Source organism: Rhinolophus sinicus, chromosome 14, assembly GCF_057876585.1.
Source record: "Rhinolophus sinicus isolate RSI-liver-muscle chromosome 14, RSI-T2T, whole genome shotgun sequence".
Classification (NCBI taxonomy): domain Eukaryota; kingdom Metazoa; phylum Chordata; class Mammalia; order Chiroptera; family Rhinolophidae; genus Rhinolophus; species Rhinolophus sinicus.
Genome location: NC_142514.1, coordinates 6945308 through 6962785, shown reverse-complemented (window position 1 = coordinate 6962785; position 17478 = coordinate 6945308). Strand labels below are relative to the sequence as shown.

The following is a 17478-nucleotide window of genomic DNA, read 5'->3' as shown; positions in this document are numbered from 1 at the left end:
TGAAACAGTACGAAACACTAAGTGGTGTTTTTCCGCCTAGGAAGGAAGTGTAATGCCAGCAGGCTGCTGAAAAGTCCAAGATGTTTCAAGGAGGTGAGAGATGAGTGATGAGGTCCAGGCTGAAACCATGTTCTCCTTCCTCTGTCCAATCCTAATTAATTTTAAACATGTATGGCTGACTAGTGGAGTCACACACCAGGATTTAAATCCAGGCTTAAGCAGACGCACAATGAAGGGCATTTACAGAATCTTAGGTCCACTTCTGCAAAATGGCGGTTAATTGCCTGTACTTCATAACGGTTGTCACGAGCGTTAAATGAGATGATAAGCGGAATTTGTCCTCAGCATGACAGCATCCACTCAGTAAAGGCACGGCACCGCTTACACCCCTCCTCACCCCACCCACTCAGCACCGGACCACCAACCCCTTCAAAGGCCTTATCGCCCACTGCTGCCTGCGAGCAGACTGTACAGCCATGAGACCTGGTCCTCAAGGTCCCCTTACTGGAGTGGAATTGACTGAATCAGGGGCTGGAAAGCTAGATTGGAGCCCTTGGCCGAGGAAACCAAACTCGGGGAAGCAAGGCCGGCTCCTCAGCCGAAAGCTTGGTGGCGTCTGTTGTTGTTTACAGTGAGTCTCCTTCCCACCGTCGCACTGAGGGTCCAAGTACATTTCCGACCCTGCAACTGGGCAAGAGAAGCTCAAAGGTGACTAACGACGAAGAGGCTGGCGGCGGGGCCACCTCGGGAGGCTGAGACTGTGGGGAAGTGGGGACCCTGATGGAATCAGCGCCCTCCCCGGAGGGACAGCCCAGAACGACCGAGCCTCTCTCTCCTCTCCTCAAGCAGGGGCCCTCGCAGCTCAAAGCGGGGGGCTTCTCAAGGGTCCCGCCACCGTCCCGGTCAAGCTCAAGTGGGACCTCAGGGGCCCGCAGGCGGCAAGTGGGGGTCGGCAGGCGCCCCGAGCCCGGGCTCGGAAATGTGGTCACAGAGGGGTCACCGGAGGAGGGGCCCGGCGGCGAGGACCTGGGGAGGGGCGGGACCCGGGAGGGGGCAAGAGGTCAGAGCCCCCGGCATCGGAAGCTTCGGAGGTTCCCACTGGACTTCCAGCCGCGTGCCGAGCGCCCCCTCCAGCTGGGGTCCCCTTGACCACAGCAGGGCAGTCCCACTCCCCTTACCTGGCTCGGCTGCTCTGCCTGCTCCGAGGACGCCATTTTTCTGAGGCCTGACTAATCTATCGCCGCTGGGCGAGGCTTTTCCCAGGTGCCTTCGCTCTCGCTCTCCCGCCCAGACTAAAGTAGCCGGCACTGAGCCTGTCGATGGGGGCGCGGGGAGTGGTGGGGAAGTGCGGGGGAGGGAATTCCCACGGCCGATCACCCCGCACAATTTCCATTAGGTCTGTGCTTTCCAGGAAAATCCGAGGTCTGTCTTTTTTGCATCCTTATATGTGTATTATTCTTATTGAATTAAATCACTGCCCATCCCTACGTGCCTTGGGCACCGCACATGTAAGGACTCGCTAAGTATTTAATAAATGAAAGACTGAAGAAACTTGGAAATTGATTAATAGTTCAGTTCAGTACCATTTACTGAATGCCTACTGTTTGCCAGGCACTGTGGTAGGCGCTAGAAATAAAAAGATCCAAGACTTTTTTGGCCTGCTTCCAAGTTCAGGCCAAAAAGACACACACACACACACACACACACACTCACTCCTTGGCGATACCTAGGAGTCTAATACGGTAACTGTGCAGATCTATTAGGAGAACACAGAAGAGGGGTTTCTTGGAGAGAATGGTGTACATGTGAAATTTACACAAAAGGGTCGCATACGTTACAAGCATCAGTTCATAGTTTAGTTGTGTTTTGATCGGTCATGGAGTACTCAAAAGTGTCACCTCAATTGACAGTTCCTCCTATCAAACACTTTTCCCCCCACCTCCGCTCTCCCTACCACTTTTAAATGTCTACCCTTTTCTTATGAGATAATAACTCATTTATTTTCGTAGACAAAATAGGAAAGAGATTGACTGAATGAATATGGGCCGACAATTATTTCTGGTTTACATAACATGGCCCCTTTTTAAGCGAGTAACTGTTTTGACAATTTTTTATTAATCTTAAATATTAGATTTTCATGGGGAACAAAGACTTTTCCGTAAGTGACAGTATCAGAACTAGGACAAATGTATTACCAAAGCATCTGGACAATCTCAAACAGTGATGTGTTTCGCATGTCCACTTTTCCTCTCTGATTTCTTTGAGACCATAATGTTTAACCTATTTACTTAAGCATTTTGTTAAGAGTTCCAACCCAATTTGCACAGCCGGAGCAGGGAATTCAAAGGAAATGTCAGAGTATCTTATGCTTTTCTGTTACGTTTTCAGCAAGACTGAAAACTACACTCGTCAATTTTTAAAACTGACTTCCTTCAAATCAGGCTGATAGGACATCTTACAAGTCTTTTCAGATTGGAAAGGAAATACAAATTAACACAGGTCAATGGCAGACCTTTATTTAAGTATTAATATTATGCATTTATATATATATATACACACACAAAAATAGGAGTGCTCTAGCAATTCAAGGAGTATACATTGCTTGTCCTTTATAATGCAAAATAACTCCTGTTGACCTTATTTTGAACGCGCGATTGAAACTCCTAAATATAAGGTAGAAAAAAATTCCTAGGTTGCATTGCATGACGTTAACGAAGTCGGCTTTGCACGCAGACTACAGCTCCCGGAATGCCCCGGGGTGGGGACACGCGATAGACATCCATTAGAACTACATCTCCCGGCGTGCCTTGGTCCCACGCGGGACTTACTACAGAGAGAACTACATCTGCCGGCATGCCTCGGGCAGGGGTGGAGGACGCCGGCACCCAGACACCCCGATTTCCCGGAGTCAATCAAGTCCCACACTAAAGAGGATGGAGGTGGCCTGGGGTAACAGAGCTCCAGACCCCGGCGAGAATCGGGCTCTAAAGCCGTGTCTGCTGCGCCGCAACCGCAGCCGCGAACAGCACGGCGTGGCGGCCTCCTGTCTCGAGGATCTGAAGAGCAAGGGTTAGCGCGGGACCGGGGCGAGGCCTTCGGGGACCGCGAGCTAAGGGGCCGGGGCTGGGTGAGGATGTCGGGAGGGGGTAAAGCGAGTGAGGAGAGGCGGGGTGGGGATTCTTGTAGCTCGGGTGGAGCCTTGGGACAGAAATGACTCACGTGGGTATAGCGATTTACAAGTTTCAAACCTATTACAAGCGCTTTACAAACGCTTACAAAGCATTTACAAATTAATTTATCTCGTGTAAGACTCAATGGTGGAAAGGTAGACGGGAAGCACGATGCCAATTAAGCCAGACTTGACTTAGGTACTTTGCCTAAAACCTTAGAGGTCTTGGACCAAACCCAGCCCAGTGCATTCCTGGTTCTCAGGTTCTCTGAGTTGGTGCTGGGGCCCCCAGCTGAGCCCATGGCAGGGTGGGGCGGGTTTTCTACCGTCAGCTCTGGCTGGTACCTGTGCAGTAAAAGAGGGAGTTGCTACGGACCCTTCTGGAGGTTGTGAGTGACAGAGTTGACAGAAGTTCTGAGCCTCTGTCCCAAAATGTGACTAGCTGCTTGACTTGGCACCTAACCATCTCTCGAGCCTCAGTTTTCTCCTAGGCAAAGTGGGTCTGATATTTCCAGCCCTGCTTCCCAGGATTGGTGGGACTCTCAAAGGAGATAATAAAAATGGTTTGCAAGTAATATTAGCCTGTGGCAATGAGTTGTTTATCCAAAGAAGTTCTACCGGCTACGTATGTGAGCAATCCCCAGGCCACGGTGTGTGTTAGTGTTTAGTGCTTCCTCTGAGTCACCAAGCCCAGCAGATACCAGACAGAGATCTTCCAGCCACCCAGGAGCAGCCAAAGCACTGTGAACGCTTTAGTGACATGGCTTTTGCATATAAACGTTTACAGATTTTTTTCTTGACATTAGGATAAAGTTTAGGGCCCCTCGGTGCATTGCCTGGTTGTACTTGGCGCAGAGGCTTGTGTAAGGGTTTGTGTTCTGGAGCTCAGCACAGGCTTGCTGTTCAAGTTGGGTGGTAGACAGTATTGCTCGAGAATATTTGTAGTTTCTCGGCTACTTCTCAGCTTCCTCTGGTTCCATTAGCATTTTAGGCATTGCCGTCACCAAATAAATGGTATAGACCTGCCCTGGACAGAGCCTCTTCCTTGCCCAGTGATAATAAAGATGAAAAGCTTCTGATACAAGCTTCTGCTTCTTTATATGTTCCTGCAGGTTATAAAGGCTGCAAAGAAAGATGCTACAGAAAACAAAATGCATTTCCTTTTTTTTCCTACTTTTTTTTACATTTGACACAGAAGAATTTAAGACGATCACTGAGTAAAATGCATGAAGGACTGCTTGTTTACAAGGAATCAGATCAGACTTTGGTTTGTTCTTCATCCCAGCAAAGGCTCGAGTGCCTGCTAATATAGATGTAGAGTACTGCAGGAAACACGTTTTCAGGAGCCAGACTGTGTGGGTGAAATCCCAGCTCTGTTGCTCACTGTGTGATCTTGGACAGGTTCCTTAACTTCTCTGAGCCTTGAGTTTGATGTCTGTAAAATGAGCTAATGATAGTACCTACCTTATATGATTGTTATGAGATTAAATACTATATAAATACTGAAAAGCACTTAGAACAGTACCAGGCACATGGGAAGTGTTATATTAGTGCTAATAGTTGTGGTTGTGAATAGTTACTATTCCCTACCAGGAATTCTGCTAGGCTCGGGGGGCATACATAGTGAGAGTACAAGGATAGAGGTAACTTCCTCATGGATACTTGTCAATTGCCAAATATTTCATTCCTCTCAGCCTGTGACATCCTGGCCATTGATAAGTCCCTGGCACCCGTCACCCTGGTCCTGGCAGAGGATGGCACCATAGTGGATGACGACGATTACTTTCTGTGTCTGCCTTCCAATACTAAGTTTGTGGCATTGGCCAGTAATGAGAAGTGGGCATACAGCAACTCAGGTAAGAAATGTTAGCCGTGTATAAAATGATCTATGCAATACGACATCCATTCTGATGGATTTTACTGTCCAGGCACCTGGTTACTCTTTGTCTGGCTCATTCAGCATTTATGCAGCAAATGTTTCTGAGTACCTTCTGTATGCCAGGTGTAGTGCTGAGTCTGGGGGTGCAGACGAATGAGACATGGGCCCAGTTCTCAAATAACTGCCAGACTGACAGCAACTGAAATGCAGCATGGCCATGATCAGTGCTGAAGTGGGGTCAGGCTGCCCCATCTGAATCCTGGCTCTGCCATTTACCAGCCATGTGACCTTGGCCAAGTTACCTGACTTCTCAGCACCTTGTTGAGACGATTATGGTACCTGTCTCCTAGGATTGTTGTAAGGATAATAGAACATAAGACATGTCAAACCAGGGGTTTCTCAACAATGCCACCTACTGGCATTGTGGGCTGGAGGGTTCTCTGATGGGACTGTCCTGGGCACTGTGGGAAGTTTAGCAGCTTCCCTGGCCTGTGCCAGTAGCATCTCCTCACCCCAATTGTGACACCAAAAATGCCTCCAGACGTTGTCAAATGTCTCCTGGGGGGGCGGGGGGGGGAAGGAGGCAAAATCACTCCCATTTGAAAACCACAGATAGAAAGCATTTCAGTCTTACCTGGCACACAGCAAGGGCTCAGTAAATGTTACCTGTCACCATTATTATCACTGGAGATACAAAGGGGACTAACACTGATGAACAAGGATCGACAAGCTAAAGAAGTGTCTTGAGGAAAGTCCTCGTGCCACTAAACTGGGGAAGTCACCCTTCGGCAATGGCTCCACCAGCCACCTTTGCACTCGGGCCCTAGGGACAGCAAGGAGTAGCTGCAGGTCCTCCAGTCAAGGATAAGACCAATCCACAGGCACAGAAGCGCTACTGAGAATGATTGTTTTTGGATCCAAAAACAACACAGCCAAAGACACAAAAACTAACCCAGAGGGAGGTGTGCTGGGCTCTGGGTGTGCACGACCACAGGTTGGGTTTAAGTACCTTGTTTCCATAAATGAATAAAGAGCAGTTTCATACAGAAATACATTGAAGATGGAAGAAGAGGGAAAATTAAGGTCCTCAGTGGGGGCTCGGCTTTCCTATAAATCCTGGAGAGAAGGTGCTTCCTTCTGCCTTGAAATTGTTCTAATCGGTCAGTTGGAAGGATGTACGGACCTTCTCAAGGGCTGTGTGTTGGGGGAGGAGGTGAAAACAGCACTTCAACTTAATGTGACTGACTGGAAGTTTCCCCTCTATATCAGACGGAGGCACTTCCTGGATTTCCCAAGAGTCCTTCGCTGTAGATGAGACTGACAGCGGGGCAGAGCTGAGGTGGAAGAATGTGGCCAGGCAGCTGAAAGAAGATCTATCGAGCATCATCCTCCTGTCAGAGGAGGACCTGCAAGTAAGCCTCCTCCTTAACTCACAGCCACTCAGCTGGCCTCTGCCGCCCCCAGCAGTTTCTCAGTTCCCATGCATCTGGCCATAATACTTTCATTATTTCTTAATTTTGGAATACTTCCTAAATGACACCCCAGATTCTTCATTTTCTGACTCTCTCACCTAGAATAGGCATTTTTCTACCTTCACCTCCATCAGAATCAGCCTGTGGAGCTTTGTAGAAATACAGCTGCCCAGACCCCGCAGCCCTACTGCGGCCACCGTGGAGCTTCAGGATGGACAGCCGGAGAGGGTGGAGTCAGAGTGGCTGGATTAAACCCCGGCTCCATCCCTGTGACTTTGAGCCAGGAACTCAGCTTCTCTGCTTGTGTTTCCTCCCCAGTAACATTGGGATAACAATGTGTTAATTTAAAATAGGCTTATTGAGCCCCTGCCCTGTCTGCCATGGCTCTGTACGCTGGGGGGACAGAGGTGATGAACAAGGCAGACACACTCCCTGCTCTGATGGGACTCGAATTCTGATGGAGGGAGGCAAAGAAAACAAGAAACGTAGGAGACCAAGCATTGTGCCGACAGTGATGGGGAGATCAAGGAAGGCCCCTAGCCCGGAGGTGACCTTTGGGTTATTTTATAAACTTACATATTTATTTTCAGTAAATAATGTGAATACATTTACATGTTTAAAAAATCCAAGAGGTATGGAAGGATATCCAGGTAGCCAAAAACTGAAAACAGCCCAAATGTCCCACTGACTGATGAATAAATAAAAAGTGATATATCCAGGCAATGGACTATTATTCCTCCATAAAAAGGAGTGAAACATGGATAAACATGCGGCAACATGGATAAACCTTGAAAACATTATGCTAAGGGAAAGAAGCCAGACATGAAAGGTCACCTGTTTTGTGCTTGTATTTATCATGGAAAGGCCAGAATACACAGTCTGTGAAAACAGAAAGTAGATTCATGGTTGCCTGGGGCTAGGATTGGCGGGGAGCTTTGAGGAGAATTAGGGTGACTGCTAATAGGTACGGGGTTTCCTTTGGGGCTGCTGAAAATGTTCTAAAATTGATTGTGGTGATGATTGCACAGCTCTGAATATACTAAAACCCACTGAATTGTACACTTTATATGGGTGAATTGTATGGTTTATAAATTATATCTCAATAAAGTTATTTGGGGGGAAAAAAAGAATAGACAGGAAAATCTAACTCCTGCCTCGAGCTACCTAGGTCACCCTTCCTGGAGACAACCAATGTGTCAGTTCCCTATTCCAGAGGTATTTTATATATAAATACGCAGTCAGACAATGAAGTTCACGAACTCATCCTAGAAAAAGTGCCACATACCTCACTGCTGAATATCACTACGGTCACTTTCAAAGTACTCACTTTGGGAAACTGTGCACAGACACCAGCGCCTAGTCCACCCTTCAGAGCAATTCGGGAACTCTTTTTCTGGAATGGCCATCAGAGCTGTCATCGTATTTCTCTTAATGTCATGAATGTCATCAAAATGTCTTCCTTTCTATTATTTCCTTTGCCTTCGGGTAAAGAAAGAAGTCATTGGGGGCCAGATCAGGTGAGTAGGGAGGGTGTTCCAATACAATTATTTGTTTACTGGCTAAAAACTCCCTCACAGACAGTAAGTACCGTGTAAGCTGGTGCATTGCCGTGATGTAAGAGTCATCAATCGTTGGCGAAAAGTTCAGGTCATCTAACTTTTTCACGCAGCCTTTTCAGCACTTCCGAATAGTAACCTTGGTTAACTGTTTGTCCAGTTGGTACAAATTCATAATGAATAATCCCTCTGATGTCAGAACAGGTTGGCAACATTGTTGCAACAAGCTAGTGGACTTCATTATCAGACCTCGTACATACATGTATTTTTTTCTCCTCCTCCCCTGTATTACACAAATGGAAGCATATCTATGCTGTTTTTAAAGAAAAGTTGGAGAGCATTCCAGATCAGTATATAAGACACCCTTGTTCTTTTTGACCACTGCATAGTATTCCATTTCATGTACGTGCCATGGTTTATTTAACGAGTCTCCCCACTGGTGGACATTTGGGTTATCAGTCTTCCTGTTCTAGATGAAGCTAGACCAGTGTCACTTTGCACATGTTTGTCCACAGAATAAATTTACAGAAGTGCAGTTGATGAACACTGGCTGGTTCCTAAGAGGTGACGAGAAAGCTGAGAACTGGAGGCCAAGGTGGAGCCAGAGTGTTCCAGGCAGAGGGAAGGCAAAAGCAAGCTTGAGTCTTTTTCTTTTTGAAGAATCAGAAAGATCCGTCTCCATCCCAAGAGACTAGCATGTTACCATATATCCGTAGCCTAAGGAAGGAACGCCGTAGGCCTTAGGAAAAGAGGGACGTCAGAGGAAGTTGGGCTTGAGCCCTGACAGCTAGGCTCCATAGGGAAGTTTTTTAGGACACTTAAAGGGAGCCGGCGGAGGCTGGCCACGGCGGATAAAGAAAGGCCCCACCATGGCCGGGACTGCCGGAAGAGCAGGTGGGAGGGAAGGGACCAATCATACAGGGTCATGAAGAATAGAATTGTGATTCTTAGCAAGTTCCTAAGCTTTCTTGCCTCATTTTCATCATCTGCAAAATGGGGCAATACCAGTACCTACCTCATAAGGTTTGTACCTCTTGAATTTTGAACGTTGTGAACGTATGAATATCACTTGTTTAAAAATCGATGCAGTCACTTTCTGTTCTGAGAGTTTTACATGTTTCAGTGGTACATAGTAAGTGCTCAAGAAAAGCAAACTTATTATTGTAGTTTCTATGATGCTCCATAGCGATTCTAAAGTGCCACTGAGTTTGGAATCACTCTCCAAGAATTTCAACAATTTGGTCTTTCTCTTATGTAGACTATTTTTAATCAAGTGCTGTATATGCCAAAAGAATGAGCCTTCTTAAAAATTATCCTAACAGCAGATTTAGGATATAGTAAGTGAGGTCTCTCTTAGTTCACAGACAGAAAATGTTATTTAAAAGCTTAGTATAGTTTATATTTAAAAAATAGTCTCGTAATGCTATGAACATGTATAATAAAAGTGTTTAAGGTTAAAAGCATTAGAAAAACCTTTGCTTAGAACAACGTCATATTGATTCATTGTATAAATGATCATACACCTCCTCTGTATTCTGTACAATTGGGTTTTTTTAATGTCCGGATTTGGTTTAGTTTTTAATGAGGCAGTAAGGCATCCTTTTTTGACCAGAGGAAAACTGAAAAAAATGACGTGCCTCTCTCTTGACTCTTAGGCAGCCATAATAGGTGACTTTGGGAACAGATGAAATGAGTCCGAAAATGACGTGTTTGAGAGATGTATTACAACAGCATGTTCAGAAAGTACGCATTTGTTTGCTAGGTGCTCGTCGATGTTCCATGTTCAGACCTGGCTCAGGAACTAGGCCAGAGCTGTGTCACCGTCCAGGGGCTCCAGAACACTCTCCTGCACGTGCTCGACCAGAGAGAGGAAACCCGTCAGTCCAAACAGCTCCTGGAGCTCTACCTCCAGGCTTTGGAGAAGGAGGGCTGCGTCTTGTCAAAGCAGCAAGGTAGGTCTCCTCTCGTTGGCTGGGGACTTCCCCCGAGAACTCAGTGCCTGTCAAGCCTCTCCTTGAGAGGGAACCGAATGTTCGTAATGTAGTCAGACAGTGAAACCACAGCTGCTGGCATCTTCCATGACAGGTCTCTGCCTTGCCCCGCTGCGTCCTCTGGCTGGTTGTCTGTGTGGCTGTGTGTTAACGCTGCGTGCTGATCCCCATCTCACGTCTGCTTTGCAGAGTCTAACGCAGGCTTCGGGGACGAGGGGGACGCAGTTGACACGGGTATGAGCAGAGAGTGCTCCTCCGAAACAGCCCTGCCCAGCCACGTCCTTACTGCGCTGCAGGAGAAGGCTGCCCCCGAGCTGAGTCTGTCGAGTCAGGATTTGGAGGTGGGCGACAACCAGGGACCCTGCGACTCCCCTGGAGCTGTAGGGTAGGCCGAGAGGCCTGTATGGGAGCTTTTTCACCTCTGCAGAGCCTGAATCTTAGCTGCTGGTTTGCCTATCATATGCCAGAGCGTGTATGAGCATCTCATTTAATCTAAATCAAAACAGCTTAAACAAAATGGATGTGTGTCCTCCCTCAGATCATCAAACATTACTGTCTGACCCAAAGTGGGTAATGAAGAGACTAGCGCTGACAGGGAGGAATGGCAGGGCTCAAGCTTCTGACGTGGCTTCTGGTCCTGTCAGGGGCTGAAGAGGGTTGATTGACAGGCGGCTGAGGCACAGAAAATACCAGAGGGAAAGGCACACCCGAGGGGATCGTCTCGCGCTGGCTGTAAGGTCAGGGAACTAGAAGCTTGACGAAGGGAACCCTTCACAGGCGGTGCTACTTCCTCCTCTTCGTCCCCATCCCAAGCACCTCCCCGCTGTAGCTAGAAGGGAAGGAAACTACTGACGACCGTGGCTAAATTTCCTGTACATAGAGTACTGTATGGTTACTCCAAGTAAACTTTGTTCCCAAGACCCTTTCCTGTTGCTCCTGTGTGATAAGAAAAGGCCTGTGCCAATTTAATTACGAAGGAGACCTGGCATTTCAGCATAAAGACATAACTGATCTTGCCTGACCTCTTTCCCTTAAAGAAAGCCATGGGAGCAGCGGCCAGGAGGGCAAGGTGGTGGTTCTCAGTGCTTCTTATTCTTGCCGCAGCTGGTCACCAGGGAGGCCCCCAGGGCACTGGCTGTTGCTCTGAACTGGGACGTGAAGAAGGTGGAAACTGTCCAACAGGCCTGTAACCAGGAGCTGAGCCTGCGTCTCCAGCAGGTACAGAGTTTGCATTCTCTCAGGAACGTTTCAGCAAGGAGAAATTCGCTGCCTGGAGAGCTGCCGAGTCCCAAACGAGCCAAACAAGACCCTCCAGGGCTGTAGCTGGAAATAGGCAGAAGCCTGCGGCCTTGGTGTGTGTCCTCGGTTATCATCCCTGCGGCCTTTGGAGCCACCCACTCCTACTGTGCCCGCTGCCTAGAGCCCTTCCCCTGGACAGGTTGCAGCACGGGCTTGTGCCCCCTCCAGGAAGGCCACTCCAGATCTCAACATGTGCCTGCTCCCAGTTCCGGACGATACAGCTGCACCAGCGACATCCCATCTCCTCTAATGACAGGGCCTTATGTTCTCTGTTTAAGTCATTGTGAAGCGCAGTGAAAAGAAATTGTCATATTTCAGACTCTCCGTGTTCTAAAGATAGAAATGTAGAATTTCAACAGTAATGGTAGAGAAGGTGTCATAATAGTTTTGATGATAGTCACAAACTTGTTTTCTCGAGTTACCTTTTCTGTTTAAAGACACAGGTTGAGTTTGCAGACCATCAGAACGTACAGGGCACCTAATTCACCATTTCTGATATCTACTTCAGTATTGTGAAATTGTATCTGAAACTCTTTTCAGTTTTCTAATATGTTTTATCAGCAGGGGGTATAAAAGCTCATTAAGTCGATTTCTATGTGATATGACTCCAAGCCTCTCTGGGTGCAAAGCAAGACTTCTGGTTTATATTCTTCCTGTTTCTGTACAAACTCATTCTCCAGGTTTTGTAATCTACAATACAATCTCCTTGCAGGGAAAAGATAATGGATTATCACTGCTCATTTGACGTGTTTTAAGCATGCTTAGAGGAAAATAGAATGCTAGTATGAGAGGTTGGCTAATTACTAAGTCATGCAATATAACAGTAAGTTCTGGGGCAAGGGAGGGTGCACAAAACAGAACAAGAACTGTTTCCTTCTGTGACCTTCAGGGAGAGCTCAGATGTACTTAGCATCCTTTTACTAACGCCTTACACCCTTGGTTCTCCCTCACCAGCCCCAACATTACCTTTTTTAATAGCATATTTTGTAATGCCTCTTTATCCTTAAATGGAAGTCAGGGCTGATAACCTACCTACATGCGTACTTTCAAAAGCAGTGGCATAATACGCCAAGTGTAGTATTTGAGAAGAAACAAAAGGAAAATTCTTTCCAATAAAATGGCACATGTCTCAGTATGTCTCTATCTGGACCTGACTTTCCCAGTGAGTGACACAGTGAAGCTGTCAGATGTTTGTACTTACACGTGAACGTGACAGAGGCTGCCAGGCACCGGTGTGTAGACTGTCGACTCAAATACCATGAAAACAGCATTGCCCTTTGTAATGCGATTACCCCAATCAGTGACATTCTGGACAAAATAACATCTATCTTTGTATTACAAGGTAGCTGCATTCTTGAAAAATCCAGGGAACATTAAAACTGAGAAAAAATACTTTGTGTTTCTATATAGCACAGAACTCGGTTTTAGGCTGCAACAATTTGGAACAGGGTTTCGTCCATATAAATGCCATATAAAAGCATGACATTCAGAAGTCACGCGGGACGGGACGATTCTTCATTTCGTGGACCTGGCTGTGCGTTTCGGGAAGGCTCGCATCCCACCCCCTACCCCCACGCACTCAATGCCAGTAGTGACTTTCGGGTATTGAGATAGAAACTAAAAGCATCCCCACGTTTTCAAAATGCCCCTGAAGGGGCAGGGATGCCAGCTGAGGATTTCTATAGCAGTTTGCAGCCAGCTACGTGCTAGCATCTGCCACCCTGGCGCCTCACAAAACAGCAAGGCAGGGTTTGTCGTCTCTCATGTATGAGCAAAGTTGCACTCAGCAAGGTTCAGTGACTTTCCTCATGTTACAAGGCTAGGGGGCAGGGGACAGGGGGCAGGGGACGGGGGACAGGTCTTCCGGTGCTAGTTCCAGTGCTCCTTCTACTTATATTGTCTTTTAGGTCCACACACTCTTTTCTATTCCACGGCCAGATTACTGGGTTTGTTATACTGATGTAATAAGTTGGAGTCAACTCCCACTGGAAAAGGTCTGATACGTCTGCAACATAATTGCCAAAAGATTTCTAACTGTACTCATTGCACTGGGGGGGGGGGTAAGAGGTAAATCAGCCTCGTGAGCACAACTGTAGTTGGCACAATATAATGGAAGCTACAGAATGGTATCTATTCCTCAATTATATTGGCATCTTCATCTTTGCCCTGCTGAACTAAAGATGTTTTCTTAAATGACTTCTGTCAAACACACAGTAGACTTTAGTTGACTGGCCTGGCTATTAGTAGTCTGTACTTGAAACACCAAGCATCGCAGCTGCATAGGATCATGGGAAAAGTACTGTGCGTTTGGAGGGAGACAAACCCATGTTAAGTCTAACCTTTTGGGACCTTAGTTTCCAAAAATGGACGGTTAGTCTAAGGCCCCAAGATTGAAAGGGTTAAATGACGTGTGAGAAAGCACAGGACCTGCATACAGGAGACTATAGAGAGTGGTTCCCTTTCCTTTCCCCAGGGGCAGAGGGGGGTGGGAGCGGACACTGGAATATCCCTCGGAGGCTCCTACTGATGGGTCTGTAGGGCAAAGACCTGAGCCTGCAAACTCCAGCCCAAATGTGTCGTGAGAGCGTTTGCAATCACATCATATTGCCCCGGGCAACCATTTACCCTCCCTCCACCACGTGCCTGCAGGCCTGCTGAACTAGAAGGGGAGCAGCAAAGCAATACATCTAAAAATAGGACAGAGCAGGGCATGATGGTTTTAGCAGGAGAAAGAATGTCACAGAAAGCAGCTGGGAGTAATGAACTCCACGTCAGCCATATTCCATTCTTTCAACTCAAGTCAAATGTCGGTCCCCATTAGGCAATTGGCTTTGACAGGAGCTGGGCTAATTACCACTTACCAACCTTTAATTTCTGGGTAAAAGCAAAAGGAAAAAAAGAATGGATTTTTCATTTTCCACACGGAAAGGAATAATAGTTATCTGCCAAAAGAAAAAAAAAATCTCTATTAATACAAGCATTACTAATATGCCTTTACTAACCAGATTGTTGAATCTCCTAATTATCTTTTTTTTCTTGCCTTCAGGGTTTTTCAACATGCTATGTGTAGGATTTTGCCTTAAATTACTTTGGTTGTGTCTTTTATTACTTGAGGTTTTCCAGGACCTTGAAAATGGTCTAGTCTGAACACCCACACACTGCCAGAGTCCTGTGCACAGCGGACGGTAGGGTCCTACCTCCTATTTGAAAGCCTCCAGTGAGGAGAGCAGATGCACTTCCCAGGACGTGCGTGGAATTCTCAGTTTGCAGAATCTTAAAGCTGGCTATCTGAGCAAATTAAATCCGACAACACTTGCACAGTTAGGAAGTGAACCAACAGGTTAATGCACAGATACTGGATTTTCTTCATTACTTTCCAATACCATATTACAAGAACTATAACCAAAACGTTCTAGCGTTTCCTCCAGCTTACTACCATGTTTCCCCTAAAATAAGACTGTCATGCAGGGTGTCATGCGGGGTCTCAGCTCCCGCTCCCCACATAAGAACGCAGGACATGGTGAGGCCAAAAAGGAACACCCACGGAGCCATAGATAGGGGAGTCATACCACTATAATCTCGCAGGGTTGGAGACACAGGAAGCAGGAGACACACGATCCGCAACCTGCCATCCGCTTCTCTGCAATCCGCAATCCATACTCTGCTCTTGCTAGCTCAGCCACCATCTTGCTAGCCCCCATTTGCTGCTAGTGTAGCCATGGCAGTTATATTAGTGGCCGATGAATGGCTCATTGCTTACAACTGACGGCCAACTAGCCACAGCTGATGGCCATCCAATCACAGTTGATGGCCATTTACTACCTGAGCCAGCACCTTTCAAAGTGAGGGCAAGAGCCTGGAAACTGCTCTCCTGGCTCTGTCCCCACAAAGACCTAGCCGGACAGTCAGCTCTAATGCGTCTTATATTAATTTTTGCTCCAAAAGACACATTAGAGCTGACTGTCCGGCTAGGTCTTATTTTCGGGGAAACAGGTACTTGAATAAGACAAACGTGTATTTTTGACCACTTAACTACTTAATTATAAATGAGAAGGACAAATTAGTGTTTTTATTAGGGCTGTGAGAAACGAAATACTGGGTTGCCCAGCTGTCCTTTGCCTCTTCCTTTGTAGTCTAGAAACCAAATTTCCTTCTTTTTGACAACTAAATGACTTCTGGAATGAATTTCTCTTCTGGAAAATGGAATCCATATTCCTACTGAAGGATCTACTACTCCTAAGAAGGGGGCTTATCCCCTCAGCAGGTGCTGTTAAATCAAGTTGTTTTAAGCATCTCCCATGAGCTTACGGGCCCAAGTTTCCTAAAGCCTGGGATGGTTTTGCTGTCAGCCCTGAAATTTGAATAGTGTGGATTTCTTCCGAATGCTTGTAACCCACTCAATCCTTTCTCAGCAGTTAAAGACCTATTCTGGTGACAAATGCTAGAAATAAATGCAAGAGAATGCATTAGAAGTTGTCCAGGGGATGTCCCTGGTCTACACATTTGATGATACTGAACTACAGAAAGGTAGACTTGAAGAAGTTAGGAAATGACCCTAATTTACCCATTTTAGCCAACTCATTAGTCATGAGCGTATTAATCTAGTCTAAGGTCCAGTGGGTGCCAGCTAACATTTTACAAATTCCTCTGCACCGTGGTGGCTTCGCTGGATAGACTGCCCGGCAGTCCCATTAGTTTAGTCTCACTAGCCTTCAGCTACTATTCTGTTCAAAGTGCAAATCCCAGTCTTAAGGTCTGTATATGTATAACCCCAACTGAAACAGAAACAATGCCCATGCTTTTCTTCTAGAAAAATCTTGTAAGACAAAATTCTGAAGGTTAGCTGCCCTTCCGGGCAGACCTCTTCCACCAGGGCGCTGACCCAATTACTGGTCTCTTCAAGCTGCTGTGTTTGGAAATGTGGATGCTATTAAGGCTCTTCCATCACATTATACTTTACTCAGCTAGTAATTATGAATATGAGCTCAGCCCTGCGGAAACAGAACGGAACGGTCAGCAGTCGTACTCCTGCTCCCCTGGCGTCCACAGACAGGAATCAGAGCAGTGTCCTCCAGGCAGCCTTGGCCACTCTTTCCACTATCAGGCCTGACCCTCAGAAACTTTCTGGAACTCCAGGTGTGAAGCTCTAAGCTTTAAAGGTTAGCATCTAAAAATCTCACCCTGGAAGTTTTCTTGAGAATCTATGATTCAAGAATCGTAAATATGTATAATCAGGCAAGGAATTCAGTGCGATGGGGGAAAATTAAAAATTGGATGAGGGTTTTGACACTGAGCGACTTATGTACTACAGACATCACTGGAGCAGATCCAAAACCCTGCTCCCCATGGCATTACATCACAGAGACAGAATCCCCCTCCTTTACCCATCATGCACTGTCGTTTCTGTGGGAAATTAGTGAGGACCCAGGAAATGTGATGATTATCCACACAATACACAGGCACCTGTCTCCAAACAAAGTCCGGATTCTATGACTGGAGCTCTTTGTGTTAGAAGTTGAGGCAAGCAGGCTACAGGTGGGGCAGCAGCATGGCTCACTGTGTGGGGTTTGACATAAACCTGAAGCTCTCATCCATGAAAAGAATTTTCACAAATTATTAGCTCACTAATTAAAACTAGTATGGGTATTTTATAACAGCAGGGTTAAATATAACTTTTATAAGCAGGTCAGCATGTTGGCTGTTTAATAGCATGACATTTGTTTTTAATTTTAGCTAAAACATAAATAACCATTTTGTTCTTCTAGCACAGTGTTAAAAGTTTGCTTTTACTATGAGGGGAATATTTTTTAAATTATACAATTTATATCAAAATAAAGTGAAATAAGATGTTCTTCTGAACTCTTAAATCTGTAGCCTTTTGCTATTTTTAAATCACAGAAAGGAAGACAGGACAGAACAACTGCCAAGCACATACTGAAGGTGCAAAGAAAGCCCCGTGGCTGCTTTGAGTTCAATACAGCAAAACCCACAAAAATCTTTATCAAAAACATTCCTTTGCGTTCCACTTACTCAATACACTGAGTACTGGGCGTTACTGGAGTTTAAATAAAAACTACTTTTCAAATGACACGGGAAAGAGAAGACAACTGCA

The 17478-nt window shown here is 46.2% G+C and overlaps 2 protein-coding genes across 4 annotated transcripts in view; one reads left to right on the top strand and one right to left on the bottom strand.

Annotated features, from left to right (window-relative positions):
- The window catches only part of PEX14 (peroxisomal biogenesis factor 14), a 125860-nt gene extending 124583 nt beyond the window's left edge, over positions 1 to 1277 (bottom strand). Inside the window, exon 1 of one of the 3 annotated variants that reach the window (XM_019746767.3) lies at positions 1179 to 1277. In XM_019746767.3, coding sequence (XP_019602326.2) covers positions 1179 to 1214 — 36 coding nt within the window. In that variant the 5' untranslated portion in view covers positions 1215 to 1277. The remainder of the gene's footprint in view (positions 1 to 1178) is intronic. The other 2 variants (XM_074334063.2, XM_019746768.3) reach the window with 2 other exon arrangements.
- Positions 1278 to 2844: 1567 nt separating this feature from the next.
- On the top strand, positions 2845 to 12501 carry DFFA (DNA fragmentation factor subunit alpha). Its single transcript, XM_019746793.3, has 6 exons — positions 2845 to 3069; positions 4864 to 5025; positions 6318 to 6460; positions 9839 to 10028; positions 10257 to 10408; positions 11172 to 12501. Exons 1-6 carry the CDS (start codon positions 2934 to 2936, stop codon positions 11388 to 11390), a joined length of 1002 nt encoding a protein of 333 aa, XP_019602352.3. The 5' UTR covers positions 2845 to 2933; the 3' UTR covers positions 11391 to 12501.
- The last annotated feature ends 4977 nt before the right edge of the window (positions 12502 to 17478 follow it).